The sequence below is a fragment of the Xiphophorus couchianus genome, chromosome 6, assembly GCF_001444195.1.
Source record: "Xiphophorus couchianus chromosome 6, X_couchianus-1.0, whole genome shotgun sequence".
Taxonomy (NCBI): Eukaryota; Metazoa; Chordata; class Actinopteri; order Cyprinodontiformes; family Poeciliidae; genus Xiphophorus; species Xiphophorus couchianus.
In genome coordinates this window covers 29103449-29118142 of record NC_040233.1, presented here as the reverse complement: position 1 = coordinate 29118142, position 14694 = coordinate 29103449, and the positions used below count along the sequence as shown (strand labels likewise).

Genomic DNA, 14694 nt, shown 5'->3' with positions numbered 1-14694 from the left:
GATGTGGTTGGTGGCGAACCTGGGGACGCAGTCGTGTGTCATCAGAGTGAACAGCAGAGGGCTCAGGATGCAGCCCTGAGGGGAGCCTGTGCTGAGGGTGATGACATCGGAGGTGTGTTGTCCGATCCGGACTGACTGAGGTCTGTCGGTGAGGAAGTCTATAAATACCCTATATTTTTCTTCAACAGCTTCCGGGTCATGTGACCCCTTCAGGAAATCAGTGAAATTATTCTACTAGACTTTATGAGGCAAATTCATTTTATGCCATCTGAACCTTTTTATATTTTTCAGCTGATTTTATATTTAAAAAATAAGTTTTCTCTTTAATAGCATCCAGGTCATGTGACCTATTGATAACAAATCAATGTGAACTTATTGAGGATCATCATGACGTCTCTGTAGAGTAACTGCAGTCATATATTAATGTTGTATTTTGCATCAGTTTGTTGTTCTTGACTTTGATAAATTCTGAATTTATGAGAAACTTAAACGTGTTTAAATTAAGAAGCCGAGTCGAGGCAGAACACAGTCGACATTTATTTAAATCTGAAAGTCTACAGAGACAAACACAAGAAGTCAAAGGTCAGACCTGAACCAGAACACCAGGCTGATGTTCCAACCCACCAGAACCAGAACCAGATCCGGACCCGTTCCTTCGTCCTCAGGTCCGCTCAGGCAGCTCGTCCTCAGAGGAAGCAACATGAAAAGCACGATCACAGAAAGTCTGAAGAAAACATCCGAAGGTTTGATTCCAGGAGAGCAGCTGAACGCTGGTCTGAACCGGGTCCAACCGGGTCCGCTCTGACTGGATGGGAGACACCAGAACCGAGCCTTGAACTGCAGAACTTCCAGGACTTCAGATTAAAACCCAAACTCCAGGTGATTTTAGCTCCACTTTAAAACGAAGTGAGCAGAAAACAAACTGATCAGACATTATTCCTGATGGTTCCTGGAACTGTTCAGACCGAAAGAATCACTTTAATAAAAACAGTCAGCAGATCAATAATTAATAATCTGCTGAGCTTTCAGAACCGTCTGATCATCTGATTATTTTTTAGATATTTTCAAACAAAAAGTCACGTGACAAAAACTGCACCTCATTTTTTCATAACTGAATATTTACAATACTGTAACAGTTAAATAAAAAGTGATGTTTAAACGGTAACAGCTGCAGACGTCTGAAAGTTTCTAGTTTTTTTTATCCTGCTGGCGTCTCAGAGCTTCGTCCTACTTAGAAACTTTTCCCCAAGGATCCAGAACCAGAACCAGAACCAGAACAAGCAGCAATCCTGACTGGCTGCGTTAAAATCACATGAAATCCCAGCAGCTGCAGAGTTCATCTCTGTCCACCAGATGTCGCTGTTGAGCTCATGGGCTGAAAATATTAAAACATGGATCTAAATCAGGGCAAAAACTGTTGATGTTTTAGGATTCTGGACCTTCCTGGTCCTGAAGGTAGTTTCTAGTTGAAACATGAATTTCCTGGTTTTAGGAAACTTTCAGCCTTTCTAATAAACTCCAACAGGATCTGATCAGAGAAGCTTTTCAAACCATTTTGTTCACATCATGCGATTAATCACCTCTTTTCTACAGCAACCTGACTGAAGCTTTTGTGTTTTTGGTCGTCAGGGAGACGCTGCGGCCCGGCGGACCGGACTCACAGCAGCTGCTACTAAAACCAGGCAGAACAGGAACAGAAAGTAAAGGAGCAGATGCAGGTTCAGCAAGCAAGCAGGTCACACCTGGAGTATTTTTTCTTCATCAGGTAAAGCGTTCCAGGAAGTAGAGGCAGGAAACCCCGGAAGTATTCAAGCAGGAAGCTAACGGATGAAGCCGTTCACCTCGAGGGCGAGAAGCTAAAACTGCTACAAACAAATCACAAAATACAGTTTTTTCTTTTTCAGTTAATATCTGGAATCTCTGTAAGCTAACAGTAACACTACTGGGCCGCCCTTAGCCCCGCCCACTGCGCCGCCGTCAGGTGTCTGAACCCTGGTTCAGCCCACCAGCCCCCACAGTGCAGCTACGCCCATATATAATCAGTAGGTATTTAAAGAGCCTTCCTCCTCCTCCTCCTCCTCCTTCACTCCAATGAAAATGAAAGGAGAGTCAGAAAGTCCAGTCTGGTTGTCCGCCCCCGGCGCTCCACCTGGCCTCCCCTTAAACCCGAACACCAGCCCGCCCTCGCCCCCCGTCTGCCTCAGGACCAAGCAGACGTCCAGGAGCTCCAACCGTTTTCCCAAGAAGAAACCAGATTTCTGGGTGAGGGGGGAGGCGTCTGTCTGAATCAGGGGGTCCGAGGTGTTGCTGGGGGGGTTCCTCAAAGTTCAGGTTCCCGCCGGTTGAAGGAAGCCGGCGGCGGCGTGGCACCGCGGTCGCCCTCCGATGCGGGCGCCACCGCTCCTCGAACAGCCGAGAGGGGTGGGGTGGTGATTGAGCCTCGTCGGGGGGTCGCGTCGCCTCCCCAGCCTCCACCGCTCCTCGCCACTTTAATTTTTTGTGTGTTTGGTTCCTTCCGTTCCTCCTGGTGGTGATTCTTCCGGACAAAAGCGCCGCCTGGCGCTGCCCTTCAGTGCGGCGGGTTCATGGCGCCGTGGCCTCGCTGCAGCTTCTGCTTCTGCTGCAGGAGGAGCTGCTCCAGCGCCGACGGGCCGGGCTGCATCATGGAGCTGGACCAGATGGACTGCAGGGGAAACATCATTACTGGACTCACATTAATATTACGATGCATGAAAATGACAAACAATAAAACCTGAAGAAGAAACGCGTGTTTACCTTTTGTCAAAAGTACAGCTAGATAATATCTGAGATTACATTTCAGTTTTATTTAAAAAAAGGTTTACACACACACACACACACACACACACAGCTGCAGGTCAGCTGTCCTAGTCTGTCAACCTCAACATGAGGCTCTGCTGCAGTTTGATGCGTTTCGATGAACATTAATCCTCCTACCGTCTGACAGATCAGCTGATTACATATCTGATCAATACGCTGCGATCAGACGATCACTTATTAATGATCACTAAATGAACAGGAAGCCAACAGACTGAATGTTTTTAATGTTGATGTTTCTGATGCAGCCGAGTCGTTTTTTCACAAACCGCTGGAAAAAACGTTCAATAAAAGATAAAAACTGGACCAACTCTCATTCATTCACAGAACATTGACATATTTATAACACTTATCAAATAGTTTAATACTTAATGAGATTTTTTTCCTGTTAAATTGTCTAATATAAAAGATAAATTTCTTAAATATTGACAGAAGCTGTTTATAGATTTACATTAATGGATAATTTAGATTTTATGTTTTCAAACATCTGCACTTTCCTCATCTTTAACTGAAATCATATTTAAAGGAAATGTGATAAGAAGTAAAGTCCATCCGGCATCAGAACCGTCTGGTTTTATGGACGTCGCTCGGTTTGCAGTAATGGCTGCGTTAGCTTTAGTGGCTAACAGCCGTCCCAACCAGGAAGTGAGTGACGATGTGGTCAGAGGAGAGCCGGTACCTTCAGGCTGTCCAGCAGCACGGTGGAGGACGACTCCTCCATGGGAGACTCCTGATTGGTCCAGGAGCTCCCCGCCGAGCCGGCCTGATGCCAGCTGGAGTCGGGCGGCGCGGCGGAGGCAGCAGCTGGGAGGTAGTCCAGGCCGAAGCCGGTCCCTGAACGCAGCATCACAAACACGAAATGACTTCATTTTCCCACAGTGGAAGAATCAGATAAACACATCACAACAGATACAAAGCAAAACTAAAAATATTATATTGGACAGAAGGAAGAATCAAAAGTAGCACTTTGGTCCAAAGGAATGAGTTTATTACAATATCTGATGATAAACCGTTATTAGAAAAGAGTAAACTGGAAAGGGAAGCTGAACTCATTCACTCATCAGATCTCTACGCCTCTAAACGCAGAAGAAAACTAAAAGTTTTCATTGATTTCAACAGGAAAACAGATTCACACTGCAGAGCCTCAGATCGCCACTGGGGGTCACTGCAGCACCACAGCTCAAAATCAAAACCAGTCTGGACAGGAAATGAAGTCAGAGCGCCAACATCAGCCTGATGTTTCCAGCCTCAGCGGAGACCCAGAGCAGCAGACTGCGGTCCAACCAGAGGACGGGAGCCTCATGTTTACCCCCCGACCCTGAAACTCACCCGGTTTCTCGGCTTTCCATCGGTCCACCACCCGCCGGTCCCGGCTGTCCGGAGTGCCTATGGGCCCGAAGTTGGAGAAGGACGCGGCTCCGTGGTTGTGGGTGGGGGGCGAGGAGGGCAGGCTGCTGGGGTTGGAGGAGTGAGGGGATTGGCTGGCCGGGGTGGAGTGGTCTGCCAATCAGAGAGCAGCGTGGTTAAAGGCGCCGCAGCCTGGCTAAAGAACACCTGTGTGGCCGGACCGTACCTGAGCTGGCAGGGAGGGAGGGGGACCAGGGGTTTCCCTCGAACAGGGAGTACAGGGAGGGCTCCTGTTGCATCATGGGAGCGTCGGCTTTGGAGCTGGGCGGCAGGTTTTTACCGTACGCCTGACTGAAGATGCTGTTCTGGGTGAAATCCTGCAGAAACACAAACAGACCAGGAAAGTTTTTACTCCTTTATTCGTTCTTTAATGTTCCAGAAATATTCTGAACCGGTTCAGACACTTTGCTTTCTGATCTGTTCCTTTAGATCGTTTCATTTGCTGCTTTCTCAGACGTTTCATGTGACTTGATGTCGTCAGACGGTTCAGTTCGAGTCATTTCTATTTTCTGCAGGTCAGAAATGTTTTATTTATTTAGTCAATAAGTTCTTCCATTTAGGAAGACAAACTTTACATCTGCTGCTACGCATCTGCAAAACAGCTCATCAGGTTCGACACCAGAGAAACACTGCGTTCCTGCACAATCTGCTGGGAAAGTTTTCTGGAAGGACGACCTGCTGAAAACCCAAATAGGAGGAATCACCCTGCTGCTGGACAACATGTTGGAACGGTTTCATTTGGAGCCAATTAAACCAAACAATAATCCTCCTGAGTCCAAAGGTGTAACTTGAGACTGACCCAAACACAGAAAGGTTTGATTTTATTCAGTTTGTTTGATGGCTGAAACATTCTGAGAAGAGAAGAACTGGTTGTTCAGACGGAGGTCCTGACCTGCATGGGGAAGCCGGCGCTGGGCAGCAGAGAGGACGACTGGCTGACGGCCTCCTGGCTGCTCTCCATCCTGCTCTGGCTGGGCAGCTGCAGAGACGGAGGGCAGACTGAAAACCAGCAAACAGGAAGTGACACGTTCATCTGCTTAACAGATCTAACTGAGTCTGAGTTAGGAAGACCGAGGAATGAAGCAGAAAATAACTTTCAGTTTCTAGATCTAAAACAGCCTGGGGAGGAGAGGGAGGGGGCATGCTGAGCAGCTGGATGAGGAAGAGGAAGAGGAAGAGGAGGCTACATACAAAGATATTTGGTCCGGGAGCAGAGCTAAGAGGGCCGGCCAGGGCCTGGAAGAAATCAGGAGGCTTAGCAAAGATCAGCTCCTCGTCCTCCTCCAGGTCTGCTAGAGTTTTTAACAGGTCAGGAGGGAGGAAGGGCGAGCTCTTGTCCTGGTGAGAGAGGGAGCCAGGAGAGGAAGAGCAAGAGGAGGAAGAGGGGAGAACAGAAAGAGAGCAAGCCAGTAAGAACAGTGGAAGGAAGGAAGAGTTTCACTAAAGCTGCAGCAGAGACTCAGTGTGCAGTTCCTAAACTGACCAGCAGGCGGCTAACGCATTCTGAGAAAGAGAGAGAGAGAGAGAGACACAGCAGGGTCTTCTCTCAGCTGACCTCGAATGAAGGCCCACGGGGCCCCGCGGGGCCCTCCAGCTCCGCACACATCCCAGCAGGCGGGGCCCTCTTCATGCGCTCCGCCATCAGGGCCAGCCCCTCCCCCATCCGGTCCATGCGGTACGACGGCTCCCAGTAGAAGTCCTGCATCTTAACGTCAGGGAACTTCATCTTCTTGTCCATGTTGGAGATGTGAGGCTGGGGGCCCGGCAGCTGCTGTTCGTACAGCTTCAGGGCGTCCGGGTCCACCATGAAGAACTGCTGCTGCTGTTTCATGGACATCTGCAGGGGGGAAAGCTTCTGCAGCGCCGCCTGAGACTGGCTCCACAGGGCCGGCTGGTCCTGGACCTGCATGAACTGTTCAGAGAGGAAACGTTCAGGAAGCCGCAGAAACCTGCAGAGTCTCAGAACAGAGTCAGCCTGAAAACAACAACTTCACTGAGACGGCCCTCGTGTTGCATCGTCCTGGAGCTGCTGCACAGTGAAGCGCGCGGCGGGTGGAGCGGAGACGCATGCAGATAAACAGAGAACAACGATTGGCGCTCCGGCTTTGCACCGCAGGTTTATAAAGCGCCACAACTTCATGGACAAACCGCAAAATAACTTCCTTCGTACGATAGGAACCGTCCCTGTCGAACCAAATGGATGGCAGAGTTCATTATTCGCAGGTCAGCCTGGGGTCAGCCTGGGGTCAGACCAGATACTTTTTGTGTTTAGGATCACTACATCAATAAATAAGTTAGTGTGATCGATAACTTGTGTTGAAATATTTTCAAATATATATCATGCATCCCTTCATTCAGATCGAGTGTCAACATAATAAACTCCATGGACAGTTGTCTCATGGCACAGCTGACCCTGTTGGGGAAAGTTTAATCCCAAAACTCACCGTCTCCTTCCCTAAATCAAAGTAACTTCTTCCCATCAAGTATTTTCTATTTTTATACAAGTGGATAAAATTCCTAGAGAACACGTTCTAGTGGAAACAGGATGTGGACAGATTTGCAGAAGTTGTGCCTATGAGTGAATTTGCTTTAATAGTTTAATTAATGCAAGGATAAATTTAAAATATGCGTCACTGGTTCAGCTATGATGTCAGAGTCCTCCAAACCTCAGAGGGTTTCTGAGCCCGTCTTCAAACGAGCTCCAGTCAACCGCTGAGGACGGCTCAACAAGGAGTTTAAATCGGTTTAATGAGTCACCTGACCCGGCTCTGACTCGGGTCGGGGCGGCCGTCCCTACCTGCTGCAGCCCTGGGTGGTGCGGCGGACTCTTGCCCATCCCGCCCTGCTGCCCCGGCTTGGTGGGGGATTGCTGCTGCTGGCCGAGGGCCTGGACCTGCAGCTGCACCGACTGCTGCAGGGCCTGCTGGGGAGACGGCTGCTGCTGCTGGGCTGAGGGGACCTGGCCCGAGGCCCCCGGCCCCGACGGCCTCTGTTGGCTGTAGGGAATGTGGGACTGCTTCCCAGCCTGGCCGCCCGCCTGCTGGTGGACGGCCGACTGCAGGAAGGAAGCGGGGACAGACACTCCGGCAGGGAAGGTGAAACCCGGATTCACCTGGATTCCTGGGAACGCCACCGGGGGCGGGATCACGTAGGCCGAGGGCGGGAAACCTACGGAGAAACACAGGAAGTTAAATCTGCTTTCCTTTCACAGTAAAAGACTGGCAGCATCTAAACATCCTGACCAACGTCTACCAGCTTTCATCAACCTGAACAGAGACTTCAGGATCTCTGTGACCCGGTTCTGTGGGCGACTGAACCGGGCCCAGATTCAGAACCACGGGTCCAATTTAAAGCCTGAACGGCTGGACTAGTGCTGGATATAAGAGTAACACAACAAGCTCTCTCTGGGTCAGATTAGAGGTCAGCCGGTTGTTCCTCGTGTCTCAGACAGGAAGTGGAGCGTCTCCCAGCTCCGTTGCCATGGTAACGTTGTATTGCGGTCGTTTTTCAATCCATGGTGTAAAATTATAGAACAAGTTAATTGAGGAGCTAAAACAAATTCAAAATGTGATTTAAAGGAAACATGAGGTCGTTGTCATAAGAGTTAGAGCTGATGGGTGAATAATAAATCATAAAATGAGTGAATATATTTAGACAGTTGATATTTTTTATTTAATCATGACGATCCATCGAGTTCATAAGTTTCTTCCAACTCATTTCAAACATGTTAAGAAACAGAAATATGTTTATTTCATTCCTTGTTCTAGTGTGATTTTCTACTGGCATCATGTTCTACATAACTAACTGGTTTCAGGGTGAACCTTACTGGGTCTGCTGGGCAGCGGTGGGAAGGCTCCGGGGTGATGGATGGGGATGAACTGGGACGATCCGGTGCTCTGGGTCTGTGTGACCGGAGTCTTCTTGACCTCTGACACCGGAGTCTTTCTCAGCTCCGTCTGAGCCTTCACCTGAGGGGGGACAGCGGTTACTGCGTGGACCAGGACCGGGCCAAGCGGCAGAACCGGGTCAGTTATGGTCCGACCTGCTTCCCGACGTCGGCTGCTTTCTCGTGCGAGGCCTTCTTCACCTCGCTCTTCCTCTTCCCGTCCCTCTTGGGCTCCATCTTGGCGGCGGCCGTGCCGTTGCCCTTGGGGAAGTCGCGGCGCTCCTTGCTGAGCTCTTTCGGCAGCTGGTTCCGGCCCGGTTCCCGGCTCTGCTCCCTGGGCTTGATGTTCTCCTTGAAGGTGACGACGGGCCGCTCGTTGCCGTCGGACCAGGAGCTCTGGGTCTTCCCGGCGGACAGCACCGACTTCAGGCCCGAGTTCCCGCCGTCGTTCAGCGTCTGCTCGCCGTTGGACGACTCCTGCAGCACCGGGGCCTCCTTCTCCTGCGGCTCCTGGACGGCCTCCTCCGGGATGTCGGTGAGGAAGAGGAGCAGGCCGTCCTCGTTCACCTGGCACCGGATCAGCCTGCCGAGACAGGACACGTGTTCGGTTCTGACCCGTCTGGGTCTCAGAGGCGCTGAGAGGCGGAGCGGCGAGTCTCACCCTGGCTGACTGTCGGCGACCCACTTCCCCAGAGCGACGAGGCGCTGGTGGCGGGCATGGACCGGCAGGCCGTCCCGGTCCACCAGAATGCCCTGGTGACCTTTGGTGAAGTCCAGGCAGCGCAGAGCCGGACGCAGCGCCAGGAAGCCTTGCAGCTCAAACTCCTCCGGCAGCGGCAGCGCTGTGGGCGAAACAAACGCACCTCAGGAACCACCAACCTCCTCAGAACATTTACCGCTGCAGCATTCAGAGCCATGGACCGAAGCTCTTCATCCGGGCCGCACCTGAGGAAGAGGACAGGTCTTCCTCCCTGGGCTGGAAGCTGTTGAGGATGGACACCAGCCACGGCCAGACGCTGCGGAGACACAAAGGACACGTTCTGGTCTCAGCGGTTCAGACGCCGCAACGCAACAGCAACAGGAAGCTGGACTCACTACTTCCTGTTCTCCACGGCAGCTTCCTGGAAGATGCTGGTCCTCAGCTTCAGCCAATCCAGAGACAACTTGATGGCCGGCAGAGGACACTCCCCCATGATGTCCTCCCCCCGGGTCTTATTGAGCAGAATCCGGCCGCACATCACACCCAGGAAGGACACTGAGGAGACGGGAGGGACACTGAGGAGACGGGAGGGACACTGAGGAGACGGGAAGGACACTGAGGAGACGGGAAGGACACTGAGGAGACGGGAAGGACACTGAGAAGACGGGAGGGACACTGAGGAGACGGGAGGGACGGCGGTTCTTACTGAAGAGTCCGAGCAGCTGGAACCAGCTGACCTGCTGCTCGGCGCCGCTCGGCTCTCCGCCGTCGGCCGTCAGGTCTCTGAGGTGATGCAGCTCAAACAGGTTGATGACGGTGATGTGGACCAGCTGCTGGGAGCTGAAGGCTTTCTGCAGGATCAGCCTCTGCACACACAGAGAGAGAGAGAGGCGATGACGCCGGGTCCGGGCCCAGAACCGGCTGGTCCAGGTGCAGGTGCGCTACCTGGAACTGCTCCTCCAGTTTCTCCCGCAGAGCGTCCAGCTTGTCCAGACTCTTGCTCAGGTAGACGTGTCCGTGGAACCGGATGAAGGCTTTGATGAAATCAGAAACGCTCCACTTGGTTTTCACGTCGTCGCGGCTGCAGAGACACAGAGGAGCGGTTACACGGTATCGATGCACGGCGTCGGGGCCGGGTTCGGGCCGGTACCTCTCCAGGGCCTTGGACAGGGCCTTCTGCAGGTTGGTGGAGGCAGCAGGGAAGGGGAACTTGACGGCGATGCTGCGGCAGTAGTAGAAGATGGTGGTGAGGTGATCGCCTTTAGAGGAGGCCAGGATGGCCAGCTGGTTGTAGGGCTGACCTGCAGACCGAGCAGAGCCGTCAGCCAGAGACTACAAACATGGCTGCCTATCGTCAGAGACTACAAACATGGCTGCCGAACGTCAGTCAGAGACTACAAACATGGCTGCCGAACGTCAGTCAGAGACTACAAACATGGCTGCTGGAGGTCAGTTGGGTTTCCAACCAGCAACCCAACATTCCTAAACCGGGTCACTGGACCTGGATCAGGGTCACAGGGGAACCGGAGAAAAAGGTCGGGTTCATCCTGAACGGGTCAAAAACTGATACCGAGTCTCTGTGCTGAAACAGAGAACACCTCAACGGTACCAGACCAGCAGGACCGGAGCAGCAGAACCATCAGAACCGAGTGGGTCTGGGGTGGACCCGGTGCGACTCACCGTTGGACGGAACCAGCTGGGCCGCGTGTCGGTAGTACGACTCCGCCTGGCTGGTCTGGTTTCGGTAGCGAGCTGAAAGACAGAAACACGGACCGGGTCAGAGCGGATCAGAGCCAGACGGCGAGCGGCGGGCCGAGGTTCTGCTGACCGATGTCTCCCAGGTGGACCAGGCAGTGCTGGCAGATGTAGGAGCAGGAGCTGGGCTGCGGCGTGACGATGGCGCTGCCGCCGCCCTGCCGGTTGCTGATGATGCCGAGCTGAGACGATCGGACCCGGCACGGCAGGTCCACGTTGAAGACGGTGCAGAGCTCCTGCAGCAGCTGCAACACAGCAGCAGCCGATCAGACACAGCCACTCGGCACCAGAACCGGAACCGGAACCGGGTCGTACCTGGGTGTAGAAGCCGCTGGCGGCCTCCAGGAACAGCGACAGGTTGGCCTGGACCTCGCTGCGGTTCGGGTTGGCCCGGTTCTTGGCCTGGCTCTGCAGCGTGGTGATCTGGTTCTTGAAGGCGTGGTTCCACCTGCAGCAACAGCAAACCAGAAAGGTCAGAGGTCACCAGGGGACAGAGACAAACCCGAAGATGGCGAAGTTTGTTTCATTCCTGAAGGAAAATAAAGATCATAGAGAGAGAGCATAAAAACCTTCAGCTCTCAGTTCAACCGTTAGCTGCTGCTAGCTGCTGCTAACTGCTGCTAGCTGCTGCTAACTGCTGCCAACTTCTTCTTCTTCTCTGGTTCTGAACGGTCGTCATGTTTCCTGGTGATCAACCAGGTGATGATAAAACACAGTTTTCTCATAACTCATAAAACTCGCTGGTCCTGAACTTTAAACTAAGTTATTTATTCTATTAAAAACTTGTTGATAAAAAGAAAAATACTCAGGAGGTAAATTGTATGCCTTTTGTCAGTTAGGTACTTTCTACCTCTTCTATTTCTGTAACCTGTTCGTTTCTATCGATGCCATAAAGAAGATGTATATCACGGCATACTTTGTTAAGAGTAAAGATTTTGCCTGTAATGTCTCTTTCCCTTCTAATACAAATATTAAATAAAAACAACAAAAAAAAACTTGTTGATGGTTCTCAGCTCATTCCGTCTGCGTGGAGCGCTAAGCCCCGCCTCCTCACCAGGTGACCACAGGTATGGAAGCTGCAGCGGCCAAAACAGACAGACTGCTGTCAACATGAACAAAATCATAATGTTGGTGTTTCAGACAAATATAAAGATAATGATATAATAACACAAGAACACATTCACAAAGAACAAACTTTAAATTCTGATGAACATTTAACACTGGATGACATTTTAAATATCCAAAATAAACAAAAATAAATAATCAGAAAACAAAATTATCCTTTAAAATAAGTTTAGCAGAGTTTATCACCCAGTTAGTGGTGGGAAGAGAAAAACAGCAAATAATGCAAATGGAGATTATTGAGTTTAGTTTAATCTATCCTGCGATTAATTGATTCAATGACCACGTGTGTGTGTGTGTGTGTGTGTGTGCAGCAGCAGCTTACAGGTCCTGCTCCACCTTCTTGTCCAGAGCGTACTCCAGGTCCGTCACCAGCATCTTCTGGTAGAGGTCCTGCAGCGCCTGGCGGGACGTCCACACCTCTGCTGCCCCCAGCTTGGAGTCTGGACACCCAGAGAGGAAGAGGAGGGAACTGAACTCAAATCGGATCAGAACCGTTTCTGATGACATTATGATCGGCTGGTGATGAAGATCGACTCCAGCCTGAACTTTTCCTCCAATTCACTTAAATCAACATTCAAAGTTGAGTTTCTGCACATTTATAAACAATTTACATTTTTATTGAAACCTAAATTATTTTTAGTTCTCAAAACCTTAAATAAAAAATATTAAAAGCTGAAATTTGATCAAAATAAACTGAAATATTTTCTTCTGAAGCTTCAAAAGTGAAACGAGCCGTTTCATTGGTTGCCAGACATCCTGTGACTGTGATGTAAACAGGAAGTCCTTCAGCTTTCCATGAGTTCAATGAAACTGGGTTTAATAGAACCCATCCGGACCTGAAGGTCCAGTAAAGTTCTGACCCGAGTCGGACTTCAGCTCAGAGCAAACAGCTGCTGCTTCACTGGACGCCTCAGTCTCCACAGCTTCAGCATAATAATCTGAATAATCTGGCAGAAAAATCTCCACCAATAATCAAGATGTTGAGCAGATTACTGAGTCATAATCCAGCAATAAACTCAGAGTCCATCAAAAACACCAATCAGAACCTGAACCGACTGGGCTGAAGGGTTCTGGGGAGCTAAACTAAAACTGAACTGGTCAGGTCAAAGGTCATCAGAAGAAAAGCAGGTCATCTGTCTGCAGAACTTCAACTATAGGAATCTTCAGATAAGTGAATAAATTAGATAAATGTCTCTACAGAACATGCAATAAACACGTTTATAACATGTTTATAAACATGCCTCTGGCGGTCAGACTGGACACACCTGCACCTGTAACATGTGGCTCACCTGAGGGTCACCAGCAGAACAGACCGAGTCTTTGTTCTGGGTGAAATCAGATTAACCAATCAGAGACCAGAACCAGATAAAAAACTGAGGAACTGGATTATCTGCTGGTCAGTAAATGAATAAAAATCATTTATCCAGAAACAATTTAATTAAAACTTTTCTCAGTGAAAACCAGATAAATGCATTGATTCCTTTTTTAATCAGTTTTATTCTGTATAAAGTATAAAACAAGGAGAAAACATCAGAATCAGTCCAAGAACTCTACATGTTGAACCGGTACTAGCAGGTCAGAGGTCAGAGGTCATCTGATTCTGTTTGCTTTGGTTATGATACGTTTTCCTCAGGTCTTCATCGTTAATCAGTTCAGGAATGAAACATTCAGACTTCTGATGGGTCCAAAACGAACTGATTGATCAATTCTCAATAATTAATTAATTCGTTATGGTAATGTCACAGACTTTAGGCTCCATAAAGCTGTTTTAACCTGCTGGACTAAATGATGTGGAACCAAACGAAGCCCAGGAAGTAGACCGAGCCCGGACAGGTGTGAGTGTGACGTAGTAGACCTACCTGTCATGTCAGCCTTCAGGGCCTCAGCCTGGCTGCTCCGATGTAAACAGAGAGGAGAAGGAGGTTAGACACACACAGCAGGACCTCGGCATTCACCTCTTCATCACACCTGCTCCTCTTCCTCCTCACTAAAACATTTAACAGCTCAGATCACATGTCAACATGAAGCCAAGGGGCTCCGGCTACTTCCTGGGTCTAACCCTAACCACCCACACTAAGAGGCTTCCTACAGATGAAACTCTTCCTCTCAGCTGTTATTAACTCTGACTATGAGCAGACAGCGAGTCTGACACGACGGTTTTCACCTGGAAGAGGCTCCAGCCCAGTAATTAGCCCATAGATGTAGCAGTTTCGATGCTAACCAGACAGCCGCAGAGAGAAGCTAACAGGCTAACAACAAACAAACCGTGTATAAAAACTATTAAACACAAATTAATACGCTTGTCTGCCTCTAGCCACAGATTAACTCAATATCCAACATTAGTGGCTGAGAATAAAAGCTGCTGCTGCCTCTGATCACAAATTTATGAAGCTAACAACTCATAATGCTAGCTAAGCTAGCTCCAGGCTAACAGCCGAGCAAAACAATCCAGCAGCGGGGAGAAACCTGCTCCTGCCCGGACCTCCAGAACCTCCGGAACCACCGGAACCACCGGGCCAGAACACGGAGCCCAACTCACCGCAGGTACTGGGCGCAGAGGTTCATTCTCCCGGGTCAAAACCGGTCCTTTATACTACGACTGGTTCCGAATCTAACTCTCCTCCAGGCGCCATAATGTTCCTGTGTGACCTGCAGAGGGCCCGTGGTGCGGGGGCGGAGCAGGGGCGGAGAGCCGGGGGGCCCGCGGGGGCCCGAGTATCAAGTACCGTTTACTATTTAGTGAAAAATACACACACACACATATATACAGGTACTTTGTGGTTCTGTGCTGTTTTGTGAAATTATCATTTGCTTAAATATCATATCCTCCCGACCCCATTAATGACAAGGGTGTACAGAAAATGGATGGATGGATGGATAAATATGATATCAGTCAAAATGAACAATACTTATACATGCTGAACACTCATTCTCTCTAAAACCAATGGTCCTCGATTCACTGCTCGAGTCATTATAAACATAGATG

The 14694-nt window shown here is 50.0% G+C and overlaps 1 protein-coding gene across 2 annotated transcripts; it reads right to left on the bottom strand.

Annotated features, from left to right (window-relative positions):
• Nucleotides 1-513: 513 nt before the first annotated feature.
• smg7 (SMG7 nonsense mediated mRNA decay factor) lies at nt 514-14405 on the bottom strand. 2 transcript variants are annotated; one of them, XM_028020718.1, is made up of 22 exons: nt 14248-14405; nt 13568-13599; nt 12031-12148; nt 10899-11031; nt 10657-10828; nt 10509-10580; nt 9979-10129; nt 9774-9909; nt 9535-9694; nt 9224-9383; nt 9074-9144; nt 8790-8970; nt 8285-8711; nt 8069-8210; nt 7040-7410; nt 5798-6154; nt 5434-5580; nt 5135-5221; nt 4409-4559; nt 4165-4335; nt 3515-3669; nt 514-2683 (listed from the first exon to the last, which is right to left on the bottom strand). In XM_028020718.1, exons 1-22 carry the CDS (start codon nt 14271-14273, stop codon nt 2570-2572), a joined length of 3534 nt encoding a protein of 1177 aa, XP_027876519.1. In that variant the 5' UTR covers nt 14274-14405; the 3' UTR covers nt 514-2569. The 2 variants fall into 2 exon arrangements, with proteins under 2 accessions (XP_027876519.1, XP_027876520.1); XM_028020719.1 differs by lacking the exon at nt 5434-5580.
• Nucleotides 14406-14694: the final 289 nt, after the last annotated feature.